A 24511-nucleotide genomic window follows, 5' to 3' on the forward strand; every position below is an offset into this window, starting at 1 on the left:
AAGTGAAATATGTTATTTCTTCAATCAACAAGTATTCATTGAGCAGCTGCTGTGTGCCAGTCACGAGCTAGGAGCCAGGGAAAGAATAGCGAGGAGAACTGAAAAGGACCCTGCTTTCCCCAAGCTGACTGTTCACTGACACTGAACAAAATAAATAAGTGAATTACACAGTATGTCAGGAAGTGATAAGTGCTCTGCAGAAAAACAAAGCAGAGAAGGGGTTCTGGAGGGCAGACAGTGAGTGGCTATTTTAAACAGGTTGGTGGGGAGGTCTCACTGAGAAGGTGATATTTGAGCAAAGATCTGAGGCAGGTGAGGGAGGAAGCCTCCCTGATGTCTGATGGAAAAACACTCTAGGCAGAGGGAAGTGCAGGTGCAAAGGCCCTGGGGTGGGACCCTGATCACATTGGAGAATTTTAACAGTCTCCTCTCTGCCATTTTCCTTCTCAAAATTGACAAGCACAAGTGCCTCCCGCCCGCCCAAGTGCTGCTGAATAAGTGTGCAGCATCTCTCCCTGTGACCCAGCCGCCTGTCTCTTTAACCTTGAATGCCTTTTTGGGTCTCATGTGTCACCGAGTGGCGAGCGAGCTCCCCTTACTTCAGAAGAACGGCATGGGGTGGGGGGGCCTTAGGTGGTGTCCGCCTCACCTATTACTGCCAAAAGTGGTCATGGGGTTATTTTTAAACATGGGGAGGAAGTATTTATTGTTCTGAGCAGAAGAGAGAGGGGCAGCCTCAGGGATTCTTCTGGGGAAGCAGTTCTGTGTCCTTTCCACCATGGTGAGTAAGCGAGGGCTTTGGGAGGTGTGATGCTGCAGTGGGGGGAAGGAAACAGCACCTATGAGAAGAGGACCAGAGGGGAGGGGAAGAAAGGTGGCTTTTGAGGGCCCCAGACCCTGGAGAAAAAAGCAGTGCTTGCTGTGTGTGCGCAGAGGAACCCCAATCAATGCCCCCATAAGCCACAAATAACAGCAGCTCCCAGGGACTCGCAAAAACAAAATAAGAGAGTTGGCTTTTTTATGGCTTGTCTACTGACCTCTCGAGGAATCAATAACTCCCAGGGCTTGCAAAATGGGATTGAACGCTTTTAAGGATCAAATTGTAATTCTTTTCTCTTGTTCAGGCAGCTGGGGAAAAGAATCTTTTTGTTTTCACCTTTTGAACTTGCAAATTTAAAACCTTTCTCCCTGTGTTGTTTGGCTAGGTGTCCCTCTCCTAGAGCAAGAAGCCACCAAGTCAGGGAGAGCCTGGGGAACGGTTAGGGGCACAGACTCTGGAGTCAGACTGCGCAAGTGCAATTCCGGGTCTGCCTTTTTGTGACTGTGTGACCTTGGGCAAGTGACTCAACCTCTCTGAGCCCTACGTGACTTTCCAATAAAATGGCTCTGGTAATAGTAGCGTTTACCTGACAGGGGGATTAAATGAAATCACGTATGTACGGTGTTCAAGTGGTTTGCTCTATTTAAAGTCAGAGGGAAATGGGGTGGGGCCAAAGGTTAACTTGCTTTTCTCTGCACTGTTTGCCTATGCAAGGACGGAAGATTTAGAGAGGAGATTTCACTGCCATTTGGATCAAAGGAGAATTGGGAATTGGGGAGGGGGAGCAGTGGGTTTTAACATCCTGAAAAAGTGTCACTTCCTAAAGGTATTCCTCATGGTTTAGTGAGCCTGACATTCCCCCCTGACCCCCACCACCCAATCAATTCTCCTTCTGTGCATTACTGAACTTTTTTGTGAAATGCACTGAAACACAGGCGGTCAGATCCTGCTGGGGCTGATCTAAAAGTATTGCCTCCTTCCCCAGAGGTGCAGCTCCACCTCCCCCAGTTTTACAAAGGAGGTGCTGCAAGATCCACAGTCTCTGAAGACCCACCAGAACCAGGATGCCTTTGAGACACGCTATTCCTTCCAGGTCCTCTTAGCCCTCTAGGATCATCGTTTTGAGACGAGTGTCAGCCTCCTACCCCCATTTCACAGACGAGCAGTTGAGGCTCACTCAGAGAGGGGACCTGACCTAGTTTTCTAACTTCCAGCTTCTGACTCTTAATCGATACTTTCCCCTGCCTCCCACCACTTCCAGGCACCCAAGAAAGCCAAGAAGAGAGCAGAAGGCGCCAATTCCAACGTGTTCTCTATGTTTGAACAGACCCAGATCCAGGAATTTAAGGAGGTGGGTGCAGCTGTTGAACCATCTACCCAGATGGAGATTCCCACCTGTTAGAGAGAACGCTCCCTCGGTCCATGTTCCCCACAGACACCTCTTGGCTAGATGTTTCTATCCTCCAAACCCAAATCCAGTCTCAATGTGTGTGTGAACCATTTATTTTATTTTTAATTTTTTAAATTTAAATTCAGTTTGCCAACAGAGTCTAACACCCAGTACTCCTCACATCACCAGGTGAACCATTTTAAGAGATTATTTTTTCATGATTTTTGCCGATCATCAAAGTAAAGCATATTTCTTGTTGAAAATGTCGGGAGAGAATTCAAGAAAATCCCAAAGAAGAACACAAAAATGACCTATAATTCTATGACCCATAGATAATAAGTGTACATTTTGATATGCATGTTTTTAAAAATATTTTATTTATTTATTCATGAGAGAGAGAGAAAGAGAGACAGAGACACAGGGAGAGGGAGAAGCAGGCTCCCTGGGGGGAGCCTGATGCAGGACTCGATCCCAGGACCCTGGGACCAGGGCCTGAGCCAACAGCAATGACCACTGAGCCACCCAGGTGCTCCGCATATCCACGCTTCAAGTCATTTCTGTGCTATGTGGATACACTTTTAAACTCTTCTGCTATTTTTCTTTGACCAATTCCTCATCATTTTCTATCATTTATTGAAACCACTTCCTATGGTCGGATGTGACATTTGCTCAGATTGTTTTACAGTTATAAATAACACATCTTTGCTTGTTTCTTCGGGGTAAATTCCTAAAAGCAGAACTGCTAGGTGAAAAGAACTTTAAAAAAGGAACTAAAAACCAGTAGACCTGCTGGCCCTCCAGAAATGTGGTACTAATTAATACCTACTGCCATCAGCCTCGAAGGGAAGGAGCGCAATTTCCCCCTATATCTCCATCAACATTGGGTATTAATAGCTGAAAATATTATTTCTACCAAACTGAGAGCCAAAAAAAGAGTATCTCTTAGATTTTAAATTATATAGTCCTCCATTGTTGAGCACAAGCCAGGTGGAAATCCCATGGCATTCTACAGGAGTGCCTTATTAAGTAAACCTGAGGACCAATTAGGCCGAATTAAGCCACTGCCCGCAGGCTTAGAAGGATACACTCTGAATTAATTTTCCAGGAGTCCTGATGGCTCACACTGAGTTATCCACACTCCCACCTGAGCCTGCAGAGGAAAGTATGCTGCAGAGGCCCATGTGTTCTGTATCAAAGGGGAAACCATTCGGGACTTGAACACTTGTACTTTTTCGTCCTCATAAAAGTTCAGATCACAGGAATGTTGTGTCCCACATGCCACCAAGGAAAGAATTCCTAGACAAAATATATCTTGAACTTGTCACCTTCCAGGGAGAAGACCACAAGACCACGCCGCCCCTTCCCCCTCACCCAATCTCTAGAATGAGATCAGCATCTGGAGGGTGTGGGGAGGAGGTGCAAATACTTTCAGGAACCAGTTGCAAAGAACTCAAAAAATGTGGAGATGAAAAGCCATTTGTAAGACACCTGGGTATTGACAAAGCTGTTGGGAGTCTTCATGGACACTACCTGGGAAAGATGATTGGCCCCATTTTGCAGATAACTGGGCTTTGGGGGGGATGTTGGGGAGGATGAGACCCCCAATTATTAACTTGATTTTTTTTTAAGATTGTATTTATTTATTCATGTGAGACACAGAGAGAGAGGCAGAGACACAGGCAGAGGGAGAAGCAGGCTCCCTGTGGGGAGCCCGATATGGGACTCGATCCCAGGACTCCAAGATCACAACCTGAACCAAAGGCAGACGCTCAACCAGTGAGCCACTCAGGCGTCCCTAACTTGGTTTTCTGAATGAACACTTCATAGAGATGTAATTCACACACCTGAAATTCACCTTTGTAAACTACAGTTTGGTGGTTATTTACTAGTCCCAAGAGTTGTAGAGTCATCATCACTAACTCCCAAACGTTTTCCTCAGACCAGAAAGAAACCTCATACTCATTAGCCATCACTCCCCATTGCCCTCTTCCCCCAGCCTCTGGCCACCACCCAAATATTTTCTGTCCCTAGGGACTTGCCTGGTCTGGCCATTTCATGGAAATACATCCTACAGCATGTAGCCTTTTGCCCTGGCTTCTTCCACTCAGTGTCACGTGCCAAAGCTCATCCGTGTTGTAGCCTGTGTCAGGATCTCCTTCGTTTTTCTTACTCAGTAGGAGTCTGTTACGTGGCTAGACCACATTTTGTGAATCCGTCCACCAATTGATGGACACGTGGGCTGTCTCCAGTTTGGGGCCACTATAAGTAAGGCTGCTGTGGCCATTCAGGCGTAGCTTTCCACGGGGACAGATGTTTTCAATTCTCTTGGGTAGATGCCTAATTGTAGAACTGCTGGATCCTGTGGTAACTCTATGCCTAACATTAGTTTTGAGGAATGGCCAGTTTGCAATCATTGACTCTTGATCACACATCCTTCACTGCTCCCTGAATCCCAGAATCCCATTTCCTCCTGTTCATAGCCCAATCTCTTGGGCTCCTCCACCCAACTTCTCCTGGGCTGACCAGCCAAATGCCCCCTTCCACAGGCTTTCACCATCATGGACCAGAACAGGGATGGCTTCATCGACAAGAATGATTTAAGGGACACCTTTGCTGCTCTTGGTATGTCCACCCCCCATACACACCCCGGTAGGCCTGCAGGAGGGCCTCCTTATCCCGCCCTCCTGAGGGGTGAAAGGTAGGACCACTGCAAAGGTCAAGGGCTTGTCATTTTTCAAAGAAATGGCTCAATCATGATTGGCCTTTAAGACAAACTTCGGAAGTTAGTATTTAGGCTTTAAGTGTCTTCACATATCTTTTGTTTTTCTTTTAAAATAACTTTTTTTTTCCTGTGATTTTGAATGGAATGCCAACTCATAATAGAAAACTTGCAAAATTCAGAAAAGTATAAAGAAGAAAACTCAACCATTAGGCCACATTCCACTGTAACATGTCAGCCTCTCAGTCTTTTCTAGATACATCTGGGTTTTTTTGTAGGGTCGTTGTTGTTGTATTAAGCCTGGAATCGTTCTATTTTGGAATCACCTTTTTAAATTTAACATCTCAACAGTGTGAGCACCAGTATATTGAGCTTTTGCAAAATATGTGTCCAACCTGCCACTGCTCCCACCCCGTCCATTCCCACTCCCAGAACTCAGGGCCACCATGAACAGCTGTGCAGGTTGTGCACTATACAGTTCTATAGATAACTATTCATGTCTGTAGCCACTGTAGATTTTTATATTTAAAACAAATTGTCTTAAGAACAGGTGTCTTTTAAAAATCTGCACAAAGATGCTACATGGGCTTGTGGCAGAGGCTGGGTAGCACCGGTATATCAGAATCTCCAAGGCTGTGTAGATTATAGCAGGTATAATCTGAAAAAGTTCCCTCAGGTGATTCTGATCTGTCTTTTTCACCTCCAACTGAGAGGGATAATTTATCGCATGAGCATTTTCCATTTAAGTAAAAAGTTAAAATATCTGTTTAAAATGTTCCAGGTTCTAAAGGCACTATTATAAAAATAGCTAACCCCTCCCCACATTGGATGTTCGGGTTTTTTCCAGCTGTCTGGCTATTATAAATAACACCGCGGAGACCATCTTTTCCAGTGAATCTGGCCCCACCCTCTCCATCTCTGATTGTCCCTAGACTGGATTCCCTCAAGTGGAATTACAAGGGCAAATGCCAGTGTCCTGACAGCTGCTTCTGCCCCAGCCCAGGGGGCCCTGACTGTGTGTTTCCTGCCCTAGGGCGTGTGAACGTGAAAAATGAGGAAATTGACGAAATGCTCAAGGAAGCTCCAGGTCCAATTAACTTTACTGTGTTCCTAACAATGTTTGGGGAGAAACTTAAGGGTAAGCTCACGTGTATGTCCGTATGTGCGTATGTGTAGCTGCATTTGTGCACTGTGTGTGTATCTTTACGTGTCTTCATCTTTGGGCATGAATTAAAACACCATGAGGGCAGACAAGGGTTGGCAGAAGATGAAGGCAGGGTAACACTGGGGGCGGGGGGGGGAATAAAAGCAGCAGTTACCATTGCTCCAAGGCAGACCCTGAGCCAGACCTCATGCTTCGGCCTTTGGACGCATTACCTCATTTAGCATCTAGGAGGCTGGTTCTATTCTTATCCCCAGTCTTCCGCGCAGAGATGGAAAGCACTTGCCTATGGCCACACAGCTAGCAAATGCTGGAGTCAGGATCCGAATCCTAGTCTTTCTAAATCTAGATCCATGTTCGAGCTTGGGTTTGTTCAGAAATGACTGGATTCTCAGCTCACTCCTTCCAAGAGTCAGTGCTCAGAGCAAGCAAAACAGCCTTGCTCTGGCCCCTCCATCTGTGGGGGTTGTTGGGCCCTGCATCCTGGGGTACCATGGGTTCCCAGCCACCGGTGGTTTGATGCAACCATTTTCTGTTTCAGGGGCAGACCCCGAGGAGACCATTCTCAACGCATTCAAAGTGTTTGACCCTGAAGGCAAAGGGGTGCTCAAGGCTGATTAGTGAGTGGGATGTGTGGGGGAGGACATGGGGGTTCCCTGCTTCCTGTGCACACACTTGGTGCCAACACCTGCTGTTCTCTCTCCACAGTGTTCGGGAGATGCTGACCACACAGGCAGAGAGATTTTCCAAAGAGGAGGTAACTACACCCCACCTCACCCTCTTTCCTAAAACACTCCCGCCCCACACTGACAGAGAACCTGCTACTGAGCCCCCATCTCATTTCATTCTCTCCACCACCCTATGAGGTAGAGACTAGTATTGCTGTCATTTTATAAATGGGGAAACTGAGGCCTAGGGATGTGAGTCACTTGCCTAAAAGGACACCACAATGCTAATTGCTTGTGTCTGTATTCAAACCCAGATCTGTCTGACACCAGGTCTACCTTCCTCTCAATGCATGGAGCCCCGGTTAGAGCACCAATTTCCTGATGGAGTGAGGGTGGCTTGCAGGGTACCACATACTGTCATGTAGGTTCCACACTGAGCAATTCTTCCAGATGCTGTACTCAAAAGATACACTGTAGAGTATCCATTTATTGCAATTGTTTTCCAGCAGATGGCAGTAAAGTGTCCTGTTACAATTTTTTTTTTTTTTTTTTTTTTTTAAACTGTATATATGACTTTTCTGGCAGGTGGTAGTACTGTGCCTGGAAGAAGGGGAACTTTTGCTAATTTGCCAAAAGCCCTGTATCAATAAGCAATGGTCCTGTCGATATTAATTAAATATTTAAAATAGTCCCTTCTCAGGCCTGATTCCATTAGGTTTCACATTTCACTAAAAATGTTATTTAGATTTCCCCTAAAACCCAAGCAGTTAAAAGAGCCTGCCTTCACCTCCTAGCAGCTTGGTGACTTGAGACAAGCTCTTTAACTTCACTATGCCTCAATTTCCTCATCTGTAAAGTGGAGATGGTAATAAAAGTTTCCTGGTAGTATGCTGTGAGGATTCAACAAGTTAATACGTGCAAAGTGCTGGAGCATGTGATAAGGACAATGTAAGTGTTGGCTATTATTAGCCAATATGTATTTTTAAAAATAACTAGTCAATACTTTTTTAAAAATGCAGAAATTACATGTTTTTAAAAATCTACATTTCTAGCTTCCCTCAAAGAATCAGATTCCCTCAAAAAGTCTGACCTACATGTGCACATGGCTGCATTGGGCTGTCCCTGTGGCACTTGTCACCTTTATAAATGGGATGTGTGTCTGCTTTGAGCCACAGTCCCCGCTAGGCCCCCTGTGCTCCCTTACACAACCTGCCTGGCCCCTCTGTATGCCCGTGTTTGCGATCCCTGCTTTCCCTGCTGCCGGCTGGGCTCCCAGGAATATCCCCGCAGAATGGCCCGTGGGGTGAGCACCTGCAGAAGAGCAAGGAAGGGAAAGAAAGCAGGGAGGCATGGGGGGAGGTGTTGAACCTCATTTCAGGCCCATAAGACTATCTTGGCTACCCTCCCACCCTAGGGAGCTCTGGAGATAGAATACCCTTCTAAGAGGTCCCAAGTTAGGTCCCACACTGAGCAGGTGGCTGTGGGTGGCCCAGGAAGGCCATGACCTTGGGGCTGGCAGCCCTCTGCAACAGCTGGGTGACAAGGCCTTCTTGGAGGGGACTTGAGTGTCATGTCTCCATGCCCACTGAATCCCTGCCGCCTCTGCACTGGGATTCACCCCACACACAGCTGTCCCTCTTACTTCCCCTCCTGTCATGCTCAGCACATGTGGCTGGTTCATTGCAGATTGACCAGATGTTCGCCGCCTTCCCCCCTGATGTGACTGGCAACTTGGACTATAAGAACCTGGTGCATATCATCACCCACGGAGAAGAGAAGGACTGAGGGGGCTCACCAACCAACCCTGGGCTTGTCTTTGGTGGGGATGTAGTCCCTGCCCTCCTCTCACTTTGCCCAGTAATGCTGCCATCCCTGCTACCGGCCCGTTAGTCGTGTGGCTGCCTCATTAGCCACCTTCATCTTCTTTGCAGCCTCTGTGGCATATAGATACCACGTGGCCACATATCCTGTAGATGGAAATCCATCCAGAAGCTGTGTTCAAATAAATGAGAGGTTGTCTATTTGTTCATGGTGTTTCTCTGACAGAAGTGCCTCGGATAATGAAGATCCTTTGCTAGTTCCCAGAGAGTATGAGTGAGTGATGTCCCTGCTGTCATTATTATTGAATCTTAGTAACTCTTTATTTGCAGTAGGCCTTCACAGCCACTCAGAACTATTTCTATCAAGGGCCACAATTTATTGGAATGTTAACTAGAGGGCCACACCCCTTTCTTTCAAAGAGCTCAAGCAACTGTAGAGCTTAGCTTCCATGACATCCTCTCCTTTAGGATGCTATTGGAATGTTTCTCCCATAGATGCACTTAGGCCCCATGATAAATTAAGAGGAAGAGGCCTCACATACATGCTAAAAACATGGCTCATTTGGAAAAAAAAATCATACCCATTAACTATAAGAGGTTAATTTCTAATTTCAGACATAGCAGTTGTTTGTCCTGGTCACAATCACAATCTCAGGAGCCATGGTGACCTCACACAACTCTTGTCTCCTGTGTCAGCTCCTATGTCCTCCTAACTCCTCTACCTCATCCCAAGGTGGCTTCCAGAACCCTAGTTGGGTCCCTTTGTAATGAGTGTGAGGAGGCACTGAGGTTACAGAACAAAACATTTATTCTGGTTAAAGTACAAATGTACCTCCATCCGCCTCAGACCATTAACTTCTTCTTGAGCCTCAGATCGTCCCCCTTTACCGGTACGCTGTCTGACTGTAATTCCCTGCTTCGAAACTGGCTGCTGAGCACCAGCTGCTGAAGGCTGCTGTGGTCCAGGGGCTGATCCACTGCATCAAAGACAGGACTGGTGTGAGGAGTTTGGAAAGCAAACGCAGCATGGGATGGGCACAGGTAGCTCCCTTCCCAAGGACAGTGTCCCTCTGCCCCGTTCATGGATGCTTAAGGCAAGGATATCCAAGCCTGGTTTGGGGGTCCCTCCACACTGGTGAGAATAGAGTGTGAGCATTCTTGAGGTTCAGGGAGGAAGAGCATGAGTAGAGATGCACTGCACAGGGACACCCAGACAATAATTGGTTTTTTTTTTTTTTCTCCCAGAAGAGGATGTGAAGGTGAGTTTAGTTTAATGTCAAAGAGACAGGGCCACCATGCGCAGTTGTTCAGGATGTAGACCGCACAGACATCTGGTGGAGATGGTGAATGGATGGGCTGGAATCCAACCCCTGCTTGATTGCCAAACCATTTCTACACAGAAGGGGTACCTTTTCTCAATCTGTCCAGGGGGAGTGCCTCTTCTAACTCACACCTATGGACCAGAGTGACTAGTGAGCTAAGAGAAACCAATGTTTATCAACATTCCCTTGAGCAAAAGTGGACACATCATCTACAAGTTCTTGACTATGTGGGGGCAGCTTACCAGAAGCTATGCCTTGCCACCCTCCTCTTTTAGGAACTCAAAGGGTCAAGGGAGACTGTGCTAAGGTGGCTAACACCAGACCCAGCTTTCACTCCTGCTAAATTTCAGTTGCCTAGACCTAAGTCAGACAGGAGGGGCGTGTGTGTGCGCGTGCGTGCGTGCACCTGTGTTGGCAATCTTCCTCCAGCCCTCCCCCTCCATCTTTGACATGCCTGCACACTTGAAGTGCTGTTTAGAGAAACGGGACAGATTATTTAAAAAATCTAGGTTTCTTTGATTACTGAAGTTGCTCAAGATCATTGTAAAAGAAACATTTGAACAATACAGAATTATTTAACTTAGAAATGCAAAGTTCTATGTAAATCACCACCTAAAAGTACCCACTGTAAGTCAGCCTATAAATCCTTTGTTTTTGTATGCACAATCAACATACCTTTCTCCTTCCCTCCCTCTAACCTTCCCTCCCTCCCTCCTCCTCTCTCTCTCTCTCTCTCTATACACATCTCTTTCCCTATTATATCTCAGGGTTGTCAAGGGCTGTCTTGTACATTGTAGGATTTTTAACAGCATCCCTGGCCACTAGATGCCAAGAGCAGCCCCCCCTCCATCTCCCAGTTGTAACACCAAAAATATCTACAGACATTGCCAAAAATCCTGAGGGGTAAAATCACCCTGGTTGAAAACTACTGAATATATATATATATATATAGCAATTGCATATATAATTTATATACCCTGTGTGTGAGTTTATATTGTCCCATTGCATTCCTTTCCATGTCTGCATAGTATTCCTATCACATGGATGGGTGAACTGTAGTTCCCAGACCAGTTTCTAATGGGCGTGTATTTCAGTCATTTCCAGTTTAGGGATGCAGTGAATGCTGTCCTACGTTCATCTTTGACCCCTGAATAAATATTTCTTGAAGAACTGGTTTGAAAAAAAAAAAAAGAAAGAACTGGTTTGCACAGGAGAGATTATAGGTCTAACAGGTATACCCATGTCTCAGGCTTATCACATGTGTGGCCAAACTGTCCTCCAAAACCCAGGTGGGGCTGATTTATTCCCCAGCTCCAGATTTTCTGCCCCAGTGAGGGGAGTGTCATGAGCTTCTGGCCCTGAAAGGAGGGAAGGTCAACAAGCCAGCTGCAAGGCCACAGTTAGGCATCTGGCTACTGCCCCCAACCTAGCTGCACCTGCTTCAACCATGAGTTTGGGGGACACAGTTGGCATCGGCCGAGGTGGTCATGGGTTGAGTAAGACTAAGGGGCATAGGGTGAGAGTGACAGATGGGATCAGGAAACCTTGTGTGCCTGCAACTTGCCAATTTGTAAACTGTGGACATTTTAAGGTTCGTTTTATTTTATTTTTAAAGATTTTATTTTTATTTATTTGAGAGAGAGAAAGAGCATGCAGGAGCAGGGAGGAGTGGCAGAGAGAGATGGAGAAGCAGGCTCCCCGCTGAGCAGAGAGCCCAATAAGAAACTTGATCTCAGGACCCTGAGATCATGGCCTGAGCTGAAGGCAGATACATAAATGGCTGAACCACCCAGGCCTCCCCCCCCTTAAGGTTCATTTTAAATGGCCACAAAGTAGTGATTTAAAAAATACATATATATCCAGGATCACTAAACTCTGGGATCTTCACTGTGCTGTAGGGAGAAGCATCCCCAGGCAAAACAAGTCAAGGGCCACAGCCAAGGTGGAACCCAATGGAACACATGGACCCACGAGGCTCATAAAGGGAAACTGAGGCTCTATACTGCATATTCCAGCACAGGTCTCCTAGCAACCAGCGCAGATGGCAGATCACGGGAGAATGAGAACTCACCTTCATCCAACTTGTCGCTGAAGGGGTCAGCCCCGAGCACTGGGGGGATGACCTTGACCGGTTCTGCAGGCTTGAGGAGGGCGGAGCTACCCCAGAAAGGGTTGACGAAGGGCGGCGGGATGTCTGTCTCTGCCCTTTCCAGCTCCAAGATCCGCTTGTAGGACTCCAACAGCAGCAGATCGTTGGTCTTCTTCTCAACGATGGCTGGAAAAAAATCGATCAGAGCCAAGACAGCAGCAGAGAGACCTGGTTCCCAGGGTTGGACGTGCGGAGGCGGGCGGGGGTGGGGGGGACAGGGAGGGATTGGGAGTGACGCCCCCTGCTGGAGAGGAAGGGAAGGAACAGGACCAAGCCTCTCTCGAGAGTTACACCATGCATTCTCCAGGGGGCAGTATCACTCTGAGAGGGCAAAATTTGGTCGTTGGTTAGCAAAAGGAAAACAAACAAACAAAATCTGACTTTATAACATAAAACAGATAAACGTGCAGAACATAAGCAACTACATAGTGTATATAGTGTGAAAATTGCATAAGGACAATTAGGAAAAGAATGTCTGAAAAGGTTCCTTAGGAGGCAATAATGAAAAGGAGGTTGGAAAAAAAAAAAAAAAAAGAAAGAAAAGGAGGTTGAGAAACACTGGATTTCACCAAAAACTGGGAGCCCCAGGCAGCCTTTTAAACTACTGATTTTTCCCCTGTGTGCTCTCTGTTTCAGGCTTCTGGGCCTTTGCTCATGCTGATCCTTCTGCCTAGAATGCCTTTCCGTGCACCCTTCCCTGAATCATGACTGCTGGTGCTTTAAGACTTGGATCAGGGCTCCGCACCCTACGGGAGTATTCCTCTGACCTGCCTAGGGGAAGGAGGTCTCCCTCTGTGTTTCATAGCTCCTGTAGTCACCAGAGTCGTGTGTTCATTCACTCACCCTACAAATGGTTATCGGATACCTGCCGTGCCAGGCTCAGAGCTGGATGCCATGGATGCATGGAGGAAAAACAAAATGACAATAACTGTAACAACAAAGATGCAATCCCTGACCTTATTAAGCTCATAAGCTTCAGTATATGTGAGGAAGATGGAGAGAAAGACAAATTCAACAAGGAAACAAATAAGTACACATATCCCTTGCTATCCAGATGCTAGTTATCTAGATTCTGTAACTCCTGGATTTGGATAATGTTTTAAACAAACCTCACACTACCTGTACTGTAGCTTTTCTTTCTAAAAATCATGGACAAAAAAAATAAAATAAAAATAAATAAAATAAAAAATAAAAATCAGGGACCAAAAATATTTGCATCTGGAACTATCAGATCTCAAAAGCCTCATAGATTCACCCAGTACATAAACGAATTGCCATGAAAGGGAATAAAAGTGTGGAGGGGAAGCCAGCTTCAGGTGGGGCAGTGGAGGGAAGCCTTGCAGAGAAAGGACATTAGACTGAGATCTGAGTTTGAGGAGGAATTGGGATAAGGATTCCAGGAACAGCTTGTGCAAAGGCCCTGAGGTGGGAATGAATTGAAGGGAGGGTTGCAAGAATACACAGGACAGTGTGACTTGAGGTGGCAGACAAAGACAGAGAGCAGGACAAGAGGAGATGAGAAATGGAAGCACGGACCAGGCTGTGCAGAACCCTGATAGGCTGTGTGCAGGAAAGAGTTAACACAGCAGTCCTGACTGCTATTCTTTGAAATGCCTGCTTCCCAGCATGGCCCCAAGCTGGCATCAAGGAACTTGGATTTCCGGAAGGTTCCTATCATCATTTACTAATAGCAGCTCAGTAGTCCTCCACTTCACCTCATGACCCTTTCCCCTTTTGCTGAAACAAATCATAGCCACAAGTAACACCATATGCTGAGTCTGTGAGCCCTCCTAGCAAATCACTGAACTTGGCAGGAGGGAGCATCTTGGGAAGCCCCCAAACAGATTGTATTAAGAACCGTAGGTTTTATTCTCAGAGCAGTGCAAGCTGTTCATTCCAAGTTGTCATGATCCACGGAGGTGCATCCCTCTTTCTCTATCCTGAGCTCAGGCCTATGGTTAGAAATGTGTTTTCGTTCATTAGGAATTTGCTACATGCCAGGCACTGCTCTGTACACTTTATTACTTCCTTTCCAATCTGTTTGCTTTTCATTTCTTTTTCTTGCCTTATTGCATTGCTTAGGAGTAATGAGAGCAGATATTCTTGCCTTGTTCCTGATCTCAAGAGGAAAAACATTCTGGTTTTTGCCCTTAAGTATAGGTTAAGTATAGTAGGTGGGTTTCTTTTCTTAATTATTTATTTATTTGAGAGAGAGGGAGCAAGCACAAGTGGGGAGGGTAGGGGCAGAGGGAGAGGGAGAAGCAGACTCCCCACTAAACAGGGAGCCTAACATGGGGCTTGATCTCAGGACCCTGAGATCATGACCTGAGCCAAAGGCAGATGCTTAACCGACTGAGCTACCCAGGTGCCCTCAGTAGTGGCACCCTTGGAGGTTAAGAAAGTTTCCTTCCAGTTCTAGTTTGTCAAGAGCCTTTATCGTAATGGATGTTGAATTGGTCAAATGCTGCTTCTACTCTCCATTGATATGATCATATAGTTTTACTCTAAAATTAAATATTATCTTCCTAACAACCTTATGAGGTAGATATTGGGTTTACTCCTCATTTTTTTAAATGAAAAAATTAAACTACCGAGAGGTTCAGAAAGTTGCCCAATGGCACACAGCTAGTAAGAATAGAACCAGGATTTGAACCCAGGCAGGCTGGCTTTAGTGCCCACATGCTTCACCACCAGCCTCACCACCACCCAAAGAACAAGTGCTCATGCCTGCTCATAGAAAGCTCTGGAAATGGTTCCTAAGGGTCCAACAGGCCCCAGCGTAACTCACCAAAGTACTGTGGGAGGTTGTTGTCAGTGATTTTCCCTGTCTCCCCTAAATGCCCCAGGATCTCGGTGGCATCACAATTAATCTTTTTAAACAGATTCTCCACTGAGTTCTTGAGATACTCCAAGGTCTTGTTGATTTCCTTGTAGCTGTTCTCATACATATCCGCCTCCTCTGTGGTTTTCTTCAGTTTCTCCTGGTGACAGACCCCAATTCCCATCCCAGGTCAGCCAGACTGCCACCCTAGGCTCAGCCCACCCGTGAGAACTTTGAATGTAGATGGGAGTTCGGGACTCTCTGGAAACAGGGTCTCTGAACCACAGGTTTTCAAACCTCTGAGGGGGTTCAAAATCAATTTTCTAAGCCTTAATCAGTATTTTATTTTTTATTTTTTAAAGATTTTATTTATTTGAGAGAGTGAGAATGAGCAGGGAGAGAGGGAGAGGGAGAGAGAGAAGCAGGCTCCCTGCTGAGCACAGCTCGATTTGATCCCAGGAATCAAGTGCTGGGATCATGACCTGAGCCCAAGGCAGATGCTTAACTGACTAAGCCACCCAGGCTCCCCCTTAATCAGCATTTTAAAGAAAGAAAGTATATCTCAGTGGGTTAAGTGTGTTCCTTCTGCTCAGGTCATGATCCCAGTGTCCTGGGATCAAGCCCCACATCTGGGCTCCCTGCTCAGCAGGGAGCCTGCTTCTCTCTCTCTCCCTCTGCCTGCCACTCTGGCTATTTGTGCCTCCCCCCCTCATCAAATAAATAAATAAAATCTTTTAAAAAAGTAAACAGAACAGAAAAAAAAAGGAAGAGAAAATACTAGTATGCATTGCAGGTAAAGAGGGTAAATATTGTTAAATGTACATTTTGTTTCCCTCACATATGCATGTGTGTGTCTATATGTGTACTAGATTATATTTAATTTAAAAAAATAGGCTTCATATCCAGCATGGAGGCCAAAGTGGGGCTTGAACTCACAACCCTGAGATCAAGACCTGAGCTGAGACCAAGAGCCAACTTGGTCAATTGACTGAACCACCTAGGTACCTCAGAATTATAACATCCTTTAAAAGCTGATGACTTATATTTTTAAAACTGTGGCCCACAGAAAGGAATACATTTTACAGCGCAGCCCAACACATGCATACATACATACATACATACTTGTGCATATGGGTGTGTGTTTATATGTATTATCTTATCAAATGAAGTGAAAGTTCCACAAATCAATACTTTGTGTGTTTTAAAATTTTGTTCTGTTTCATTATTTTTAAATGCTGTTTCATCCAACAGACTGATTTTACCATTTGCAGTTTAAAACACATCACTCAGGGCACCTGGGTGGCTCAGTGGTTAAGAGTCTGCCTTTGGCTCAAGTCATGATCCCAGGATCCTGGGTTAGAGTCTGGCATCAGGCTCCCCACAGGGAGCCTGCTTCTCCCTCTGCCACATTAAGAGATCCCACAGCTAAACAGCCTAATGTGATGGTGACAGCACGAGTCCAGCACCTCACACATGTCACCTCCACCTCCTCACAATGGCTTCAGTTTCCAGATGAGGAATACTGAGGTCAGACAAGTAAAGCAAACTCATGTTTAGCTTCTATCTATTGAATAGTCTAAGTACCCTACCTGGGGTTCCTCCTCTCTATTTAGTGTCAAGGTGATAGTGATTTTGAGGTTTTATTGACTCACACGATATCCACAATGATAGCTATGTCTAGAATTGTCTGCCCGGCAGCAGGCCTAGCATTGTGCATAGATAACTTGACCCAACCCTCACAGCCCATTGCAGTGATGATGATCATCTTCATTTTACAGGTGAGAAAACAGAGGCTCAGAGAGGTTAGGTCACTTTCTCAAAGTCACACAGCTAGGAAGTGACTTTTCTGAGACTCATATGCAAGCTTTTGTTCCCAAGCTTTTGTTAGGGCCTGGCTGCCTAACTCCTATGCAAAACCCTCCTGTTAAGGGACAGATGCCACCACTACTCCCAGAGGGGCAGGAGATGATGTAATGGAAGATGTGTGGGAAGGTTCCAAGAATAGAGCAAAGGAAACTGATCTTTAGCAAGGGAAAGAAAAAAGGGCTCTTGTGACCGCATTGCTTTTATGACAAATTCTCCTGCTTGGGAGTATTTGCATTTTTTTTAGTATTTGCATTTGAAGAGAGGCCTCCAGAAGGCACGCTGCAACCAAAGGAACCAAGAGGGGATGGAAGGGCTTCAGAGGGGGAGAAACGCTGGAGGTTGCCCTGTCAGCCTCCCTGGGATACCCTCGGCCTTCAAAACCCCAACATACAGAATAGCACCAGCCCCAAGCCCAAGGAAGCATCTGGACACTGGGTGGCCCTGAACCAAGGGCATGGGACCCCAAGCATGTGCTTAGCTTGAGGAGGGTCTCCTTGCACTTGGGCCCTACCTGGGAGTTTAATTCACCATATCTAGGCTCCTGGGAGAGGCCTCCCTGAGCCTGAGCCCCAAAATGAGTGTCTTGTGCTTTGTTGCCCCCTAGTGGCCCACTGGAGAATGGCACCGCCATCCCAGTCCAACTAGATGCTTGCCAGCAAGTGGCCACAGAGAAGGAAAGGAAAATGACCCAGGAGCCCAGTTCCCTGCGCAGGGAACTACTGGATAGAGCAGGGCTGTGCGGTCAAACTCTCTGGGTTCATACCTTTGTCGGAAGTTTGCTATCCATTCTCCCCTTTCGCCTTAATAACAAATTCCTGATTGTATTTGGGACAGCAATGTGCCCAGCTAAAAGTTATATTTTCCAATCCTCCTCTGCAATAAAGATGGCCAGTGAGATGTAAACACAGAAGGCACTGGCTGAGTCTTCACAGAAAGAAACTTTAAGCTGCCTAACAATCAGCAAAGTTGTTATGTTTGTTCTTGCCTCCCCCCACTTTTTTTCCTGCCTGGAACATACATCTGATGGCTGGATCATTGGCAGCCACAATACAACCCTGAGGCATCCTTGGGAATGTAAGCCACATGCTAGAGATGGCAAATTGGAGTGGCCTAGGTCACCGATGAAATCATGACCAGGCCTGAAGGACCTATCTCCAAACATTTCTTAACAAAGTAAATAATTTTACCTCATTTAGGCCATTATTACTTTGGTTCCTTGTGACTAGCAACTAAATACAAAGCAAAGCTTTTATATAGCATCCCAGCTCCACAATGTTGGCCAAGTGACTTTACCTCTCTGAGCCTCAGTTTCCTCATCTATACAATATAAAGATCACAGTATCTGCCTCATAGGGCTGTTGTGAGAATTAAATGAGATAGTACAAGAACAGCACTTAGCCCAGTGTCTGGTAGGTAGTAATTGCTCAAATAATGTTCATAATAACTGTAATTGACTGCGAGCAGGCCACAGCCAGGACAAGGGGGAGAGAAAAAAATTCTCAGGCAGAGAGCTCTGGGTTGTGCCAGTCTGGATGAAATTATAGGTGCAAGTGCCTGGGCTAGGCTCCCTGAAGTCAGGGAGTCTTTAAAAGGGACATAGAGATTATAGGGACAAAATTCTACAGCAAATATCTGTAACAGAGGTGGCCTGAGACAAAGGCTCAGGACATGCCGAGACACAAGCCAAGCCAGGGGAGTCTCATAGGACAGATATTGTACTCCTCCTGAGAACCACCAGACAGGCCGCCTGACAAAGACTCCCATGTCTCTCCCAACCCTGGTCTTACCTCCAACTGTTTCAGGGCGGAGCGGTTGTCATCATGGGATGATTTCTGCTGGGATCGCAGGAAGATGATCTCATCCTGCACATGAGAGAACCAGACCATAAGGAAAAGTGGGTACTCCCCACCATACCTAAAACTAAGCCTGTGCCTTGAGGAGATGATGAGGATTTAAATGATCTGTTTCAAGGAGCCTCTGAGTCCCTGGGCCCCCCTTATGCCCATGGAGGATCTTTCTGATGTTTAGGGTTTTTTAAAAGCTTCATTTATTTTTATTTGAGAGAGGGAGAGAGAGGAGGGGCAATGGGGGAGAGGGCGAGAGGGAGGGAGAGAGAGAGAGAATCCCAAACAGACTCCTCCCTGAGCACGGAGCCCAACATGGGTTTCAGTCCCAAGACCCTGAGATCAGGACCTGAGCCAAAATTAACAGTCAGATACTTAACCGTCTGCACCACCCACGTGCCCCTGGAGCAGGGTTTATCAACTCTAGCATGAATCAGAATCATCTAGAGGTTTGTGAAACACAGATTGCTGGGCCCCTCTCCCAGAGGTTCTGGTCCAGTAGGTCTGGGTGGGGCCCGAGAATGTGCGCTTCTCAAAATTTCCCAAAAGCTGCTGCTCCCGTTTACCCAGGGACCAGACTTGAGAAACCCTGGGGATAGAACAAATAGAAAAGGCTAGTCTTTGAGTAATTTCATCTCTAGGAACCTATCCCAAGGAAACAGTAGGACAAGTGGGCAAAGTGGCTGCTCAAGGCTATCTGTCATGTTATTGCTTATAATCGCCCCCAGGTAGACACAACCGAAATGTCCACTGATAGTGGACCAGTTAAATCAATGATGGTACATTCATATCATGAGAGGAATGGGTTTTAAGTAAAAATATGGTTAAAAATGCAGATTCCTAGCCTATTCTCAGAGAATCTGGGTTTGTAAGTTATGGGATAGCACTTGGGGAATCTGCATTTTAAGTATCTTATGATTCTGCTACAGAGCATTCAGAGTCTCCAGAAGCCATAAAAGGAACATAGAAGATGTTGGGAGGTGTATGATGAATTTGCGGGGAGGGAGAGTTTAAAAACAGCCTAGAATGATCCCAGGACTATAAATGGGCACTTTTCCTGCCTCAAGACCTTTGTACTTGCTGTTTTCTGCCTGGAACATTAACCTCCCAGAGACCTACATAGCTTATTCCCTCACCTACAAATCTGCTCAAATCTTAGCTTCTCAAGTTCCCGTGCCCTCTCTTGACTTCAGACCTTCTATATTTCTATATTTCATCTTTCTTATCTACACCATTTCTCACTTTCTAATATACTCTATAATTTATGTATTTATTAGGCTTACTGCTAATTGTTTGTTTCTTTCTACCAGAACAGAAGTTCTGTCCATGAGGGCAGAACTTTTCGTCATTTTGTACTCTGTCTCATAATCAGTGTCTAGAATAGTGCATGGCACATAGTAGGTGCTCAATAATACCTGCTTGATAAACAAAACCAAAAGAACTTTTTAAAAAATCAGAATATGTAAGTCCCTATATAACTATATGGTAATGACTATGTTAAGTTTTAAAAGCATCACCCCCCAAAAAAAGAAATCAGAAGGAAATAGATCAAAATATCAACAATGATTATCTCTAAGGAATGAGATAATAGGTGATTTTAAAAACTTAATCCTTAGGTAGTTTCCAAATTTTCTATAATGAGCATATCCTTCTAAGATTTTTTAAATATTAAGCATTTTCACTAGAAACGAGTGTTTTCAGGACTTATTCAGCAGGCATTTGCAGCTCTGTTAAGCCTCAAAAGGCACAGTTCTGTAACTTCAAAGAAAAACTCAGAGGCTACTGTTCTGGTCCAAACCTCATTCTACAAACAGGGAGCCTGAAGCCCAGGGAGATCATGGACCTGCCTATGCTTCATCAGACACCCTCCTGCTAAGGTCAGAGACAGGCTGTGTAGCCTAGAGAGGCGGTACCATCACGTAACGGGAAAGATGAAGGGCAATTTTGTTTAGTAACCATTTCTTGATCGGTTCAGTTTCCAACTAGCATCCTCACATGCCTCTGCTATGGTCTGTCCCTGCCATCCCACTGGGACTATTAAGGTGCTGTCTCCTAGAAAATGGGAATCAGACTCCTGTCCACTTCCCCGGTCCCAAATGAACCATCCATCCATCCTTCCATCCTTAAGCTTTCAGGCCTTCGGATGTCTGCGTCCAAAACCTTTCCATGCAATGCTGCAGGGTGGCCACCTGAGGGCAGTGGCGAAGCGCCTACGTCGGAGACAGAAACCTCAAAGGCCCTCCAGGGTGCAGATCGGACCCCGCTGGTGTGGGTGGATGAGGGCCAGCAGCCTTCAGCTAAGAGCAGGGCGGTGGGCCATAGTCGTCAGATCAGATTTTCCAAAAGAAACCAGAAATCCAGGTTTTCATGTGGAATATCCTGATTTTTAAATGTTGGCAACTAATAATTTCTAAATTTGGGGGATAGGGGAGACTAAGCAAAAGAGAAATGAGAGCAGGATTCAACCAGTTACAACCTCTGACCCCGGTGTCCTCCAGAAGGGTGAAGTCAGTTCTTTGAATCCCAATGGATTTATGCATTTTTCTTACCTGAACCATAGTTTTGAGCAGAAGTTCCACAAAAAGACAAAAAGGTAAGGGTCCAGGCAACCCCTCCAGCCCCTCCTCCCAATTCCCACCCCTTTCACCCCAAACTGCTCCGTTTTACCTGTTTTCTATACTGTGTTTCCTTACAACCTGTGTTTAAATGAAAATGTTCTGTAGTTTTTTTTTGTTTTGTTTTGTTTTGTTTTACAAGAGTTTGGAAACTACTGCTCTCATCCTAGTGTGTCATTCTATAGATGTGGAGAGTGAGGCCCGGACAGGAGTGGCCATCTGTCATCAGATACACCTTCCTGACAGAGACAGTCTGCATGGTCAAAGGACAAAAGGACACTATCATCGTGGTCAATGGCAAGATCAAGGTCAGTTATGGTTTCAGAGCCATTTCCTGGTGCCTCCTATTGTGTGCGGGCAGCCTGGGCACTGGGAAAGCAGAGGGAATACACTCTTGGGTATTGCAGTCCCCTGGAAAAATCACTTTCCAGAAGGGAGACAGAGGGTTGTTCAAGTTCATCCCTCCCACCTTACCCCCACGACACACTGAGCTGGATATTCTCCATTTTCCCCACAAATCCACTTGCCCCACTTCCACGCCCTCTGCCTCAGACCCCAGGAGCTAGGGCTCTGGGCTCCCTTGTCTCCTGGCTTGGGTTGTTCCCTGACAATGGGATGCACCAGCTGGAGATTAGTGGTTGGAAAGAGGTTGGGGGTACTTGCCCACCAGCCCCTCACCACCTGGGAAGGTCACTAGCTTGGCCACAATCCCTTCAGGAGAGACACAGACACATCTTCCTCCACACACCTCATCCTGATTCCAAAAACAGCTCCCTCACCTGCTCTGGAGTCCTCCCATGCTGCTCCTGCACTCTCTCCTTATAATTTCCTTAAACCTTTGTAAATAATCCCTTTAAAAAAAAAAACCTCACCTTGATTCACCCTCTTGGGGCATGCCATCTGTTTCCTCTGACCACTGATACCACCACCTTCATTCCCATCATGTTCACATACCGCCTGTATTATCTATCACTACCTATGAATGTCTATTAATCGTTTTCCTGAAATCAGCCAAATTGTGTTCATTTTATTATGTGTATCATTATTTGTTTGCTGTTACTATGATTTATCACCCTAAGTAATGATATCCATTAAATCACAAGTTTGCTAGCTATATTTGTCCGAATCCTCATAAAAATGAACTCATCACTGGTAAGCTACAATGTTTTTATCTATATTCCAGCTACTAGTCACTTGCTCATGGCCAGCGCACCTGCTCCATATTCAGGAAGCAGTCACATTGCAAAATTAAGTGGCTCCCTTCAACATACAAACAGCACAAAGACCTCAGAGGGAGGAATGATGAATTCCCAGTGGTGGTGACCTCTGTTCAGGGTCAGGACCAATGAGCAGTATTTCATCAGAAGCAAAGCAGGAGGTGGGAGAGAAAATGGCATAAGGGAAGACTCAGCAGAGGGAAATGCACAGGATAGCTGAGGAGGGCACCTTTGGGGTCATGAGGGGAACTGAACTTGTCAAGGCAGGTTAAAGCCAAATTTTCAAAGAGGCGGAGTGTCACACCAAGGAATTTAGATTCTATGTTATGCAGACAATTCCAAAGGCTGTTTATGTGTGTTTGGGAAGTAAGTAGCCCAAGGAGCCAATTAAGTTTGGGAACTTACAGGCTTAACAAAAAAGTAAATAGATTTCTTTACTGCAGGACTTGTCAGAGCCTTTACTATGCTAAGCACATCAATTCTCTTCAAGATGGATTGACAATCTCTCCTCAATTCTGTGAAGCTGTTGATTAATAGGGGTCAGCAGGCTCTTAAGGCAAAGGGCCAGATAGTAGATATTTTAGGCATTGCAGGCCACATATTATCTATCCTTTTTTTTTTTTTCCTTATAGCCCTTTAAAAATGTAAAAACCATTCTTAGCTCATGGCCTGTACAAAAACGGACCACAGGCTGTATCTGGCCATGGGTACAGTTTACTGAACCCTTGATTATAGAACATGCCATGGATTATAAATGTCACCATGGGGGGGGGTGGGAATGGGACCACATTATGTGTCTGCATCAACTGGAAAACAGTTATCAATTTCAGAAAGGTTAAAATGTAGGTGGGGGGAGCCCTGAAAGAAAATAGTGTTTCCCAAACCAATGAGACCTTGAGGCACACTCTATAGAGCATCTCAAGGAGTGTTTTGGGGGACCCACTTTGAGAAAGGCTGCTGTGAGAGTGTGCCGGTCCCAGGCCTAGGAAAGGAGAGCTGCCCTGACCTGGATTCTCTGGGTCTTCTTGTGCATGGTCTCCATGTCATTGTTGAGCTCCGTGACATACGTGAACCGAGCAAAGTTCTTCTCCTCTTTGGCCAGAAAGTCATCAATGAGCTGATTCAGGTTCCCATCTTTGGTCAACTTCAGCAGCCGGAGGTGGGCCACCTCGTAGCTCTCGAAATTCTCACCCTTGCCCGTCTTCCTGTGCTTCTTTGCCTTGAGAGCTAGAAAGGAGAAGCTGGCAACCGTGAGTCTGAAAGGAAGCCAGTCAGAGCAGTGCCAGGTAGGGAGAGAGCTGGGCAGTGATGTTATCACACCCTAGGGAGGAGGCTAGATTCTTCCAGGAGAGGGCGCAAGAGCTTTACTCCTGAGTCCCTTCACAGCTACCTAACTGAGCATCTACTATGTGCCAGACACTGGGCTGGGCTCTGCAGACACAAAATCCCGGCCCCGTCGGAGGAATCAGACAGAAGGAGAGAAGGAGATATCCACGTAAACAGAAGAAGAAATACATGATCACCGTGGCTCAGTGATGGAGGAGCATCAGGTGGTGGCCAGGGGGAGCTGGGTGGCCAAGGAAGGCCTCTCAAAGGAGGTGGCATTTGAGCAGGGTGAAGGTCAAGGGAATCCTGTTGGTAGGCTCAGACCTTGGCAAATTCAAGGAACTAGAACCAAGAAAATTCTCCAAGTTTTGTTCTCTCCAGGCTGATGCCTGCAACAGCTCCACCTTTCCTGAACTCAGTCTCATCTCCGATTTAGCCTCCAAATGGCCACCACAAAGATCTTCCTAGATTTTCCTATGCACATTCTGGCCGTGTGACTCCTTTACGTGTTATTTTAGAGAGTGAGACGTGGAGTTTCTCCCAAACACACACTTTTTTGCAACACAGTCCCAAATGAAAAAGGCAGGAAGAGACAGGAGATGCCAAAAGAACAAAGAACAAATGCAGCTGCCCCGGGGCTCTTTGAAGAGCTCAGATTTTTCAATCTGTTTGAGAGAGTGAAAAAATAACAGCACTGACACTGTTCTCCTCAGAAAGGGCTCTTCTTGCAAGGTCGGCCAGTGGCTGTACCTGGGCACTTTTTTTTTTTTTA

At 46.0% G+C, this 24511-nt stretch overlaps 2 protein-coding genes across 2 annotated transcripts in view; one reads left to right on the forward strand and one right to left on the reverse strand.

Annotated features, from left to right (window-relative positions):
• The first annotated feature begins 671 nt into the window (after positions 1 to 671).
• Positions 672 to 8780, forward strand: MYL2 (myosin light chain 2). The gene is made up of 7 exons (XM_041729360.1): positions 672 to 781; positions 2082 to 2171; positions 4757 to 4832; positions 5963 to 6067; positions 6633 to 6711; positions 6800 to 6848; positions 8446 to 8780. Exons 1-7 carry the CDS (start codon positions 779 to 781, stop codon positions 8542 to 8544), a joined length of 501 nt encoding a protein of 166 aa, XP_041585294.1. The 5' UTR covers positions 672 to 778; the 3' UTR covers positions 8545 to 8780.
• Positions 8781 to 8980: 200 nt separating this feature from the next.
• The window catches only part of CCDC63 (coiled-coil domain containing 63), a 32613-nt gene continuing 17082 nt past the window's right edge, over positions 8981 to 24511 (reverse strand). Inside the window, exons 7-11 of the mRNA XM_041728532.1 lie at positions 23420 to 23640; positions 18525 to 18599; positions 14839 to 15031; positions 11973 to 12176; positions 8981 to 9556 (exon numbers count right to left, since the gene is read on the reverse strand). Of these exons, the coding sequence (XP_041584466.1) occupies positions 9423 to 9556; positions 11973 to 12176; positions 14839 to 15031; positions 18525 to 18599; positions 23420 to 23640 (827 nt within the window). The 3' untranslated portion in view covers positions 8981 to 9422. The remainder of the gene's footprint in view (positions 9557 to 11972; positions 12177 to 14838; positions 15032 to 18524; positions 18600 to 23419; positions 23641 to 24511) is intronic.

This window comes from Vulpes lagopus, chromosome 14 (assembly GCF_018345385.1).
Source record: "Vulpes lagopus strain Blue_001 chromosome 14, ASM1834538v1, whole genome shotgun sequence".
NCBI lineage: Eukaryota > Metazoa > Chordata > Mammalia > Carnivora > Canidae > Vulpes > Vulpes lagopus.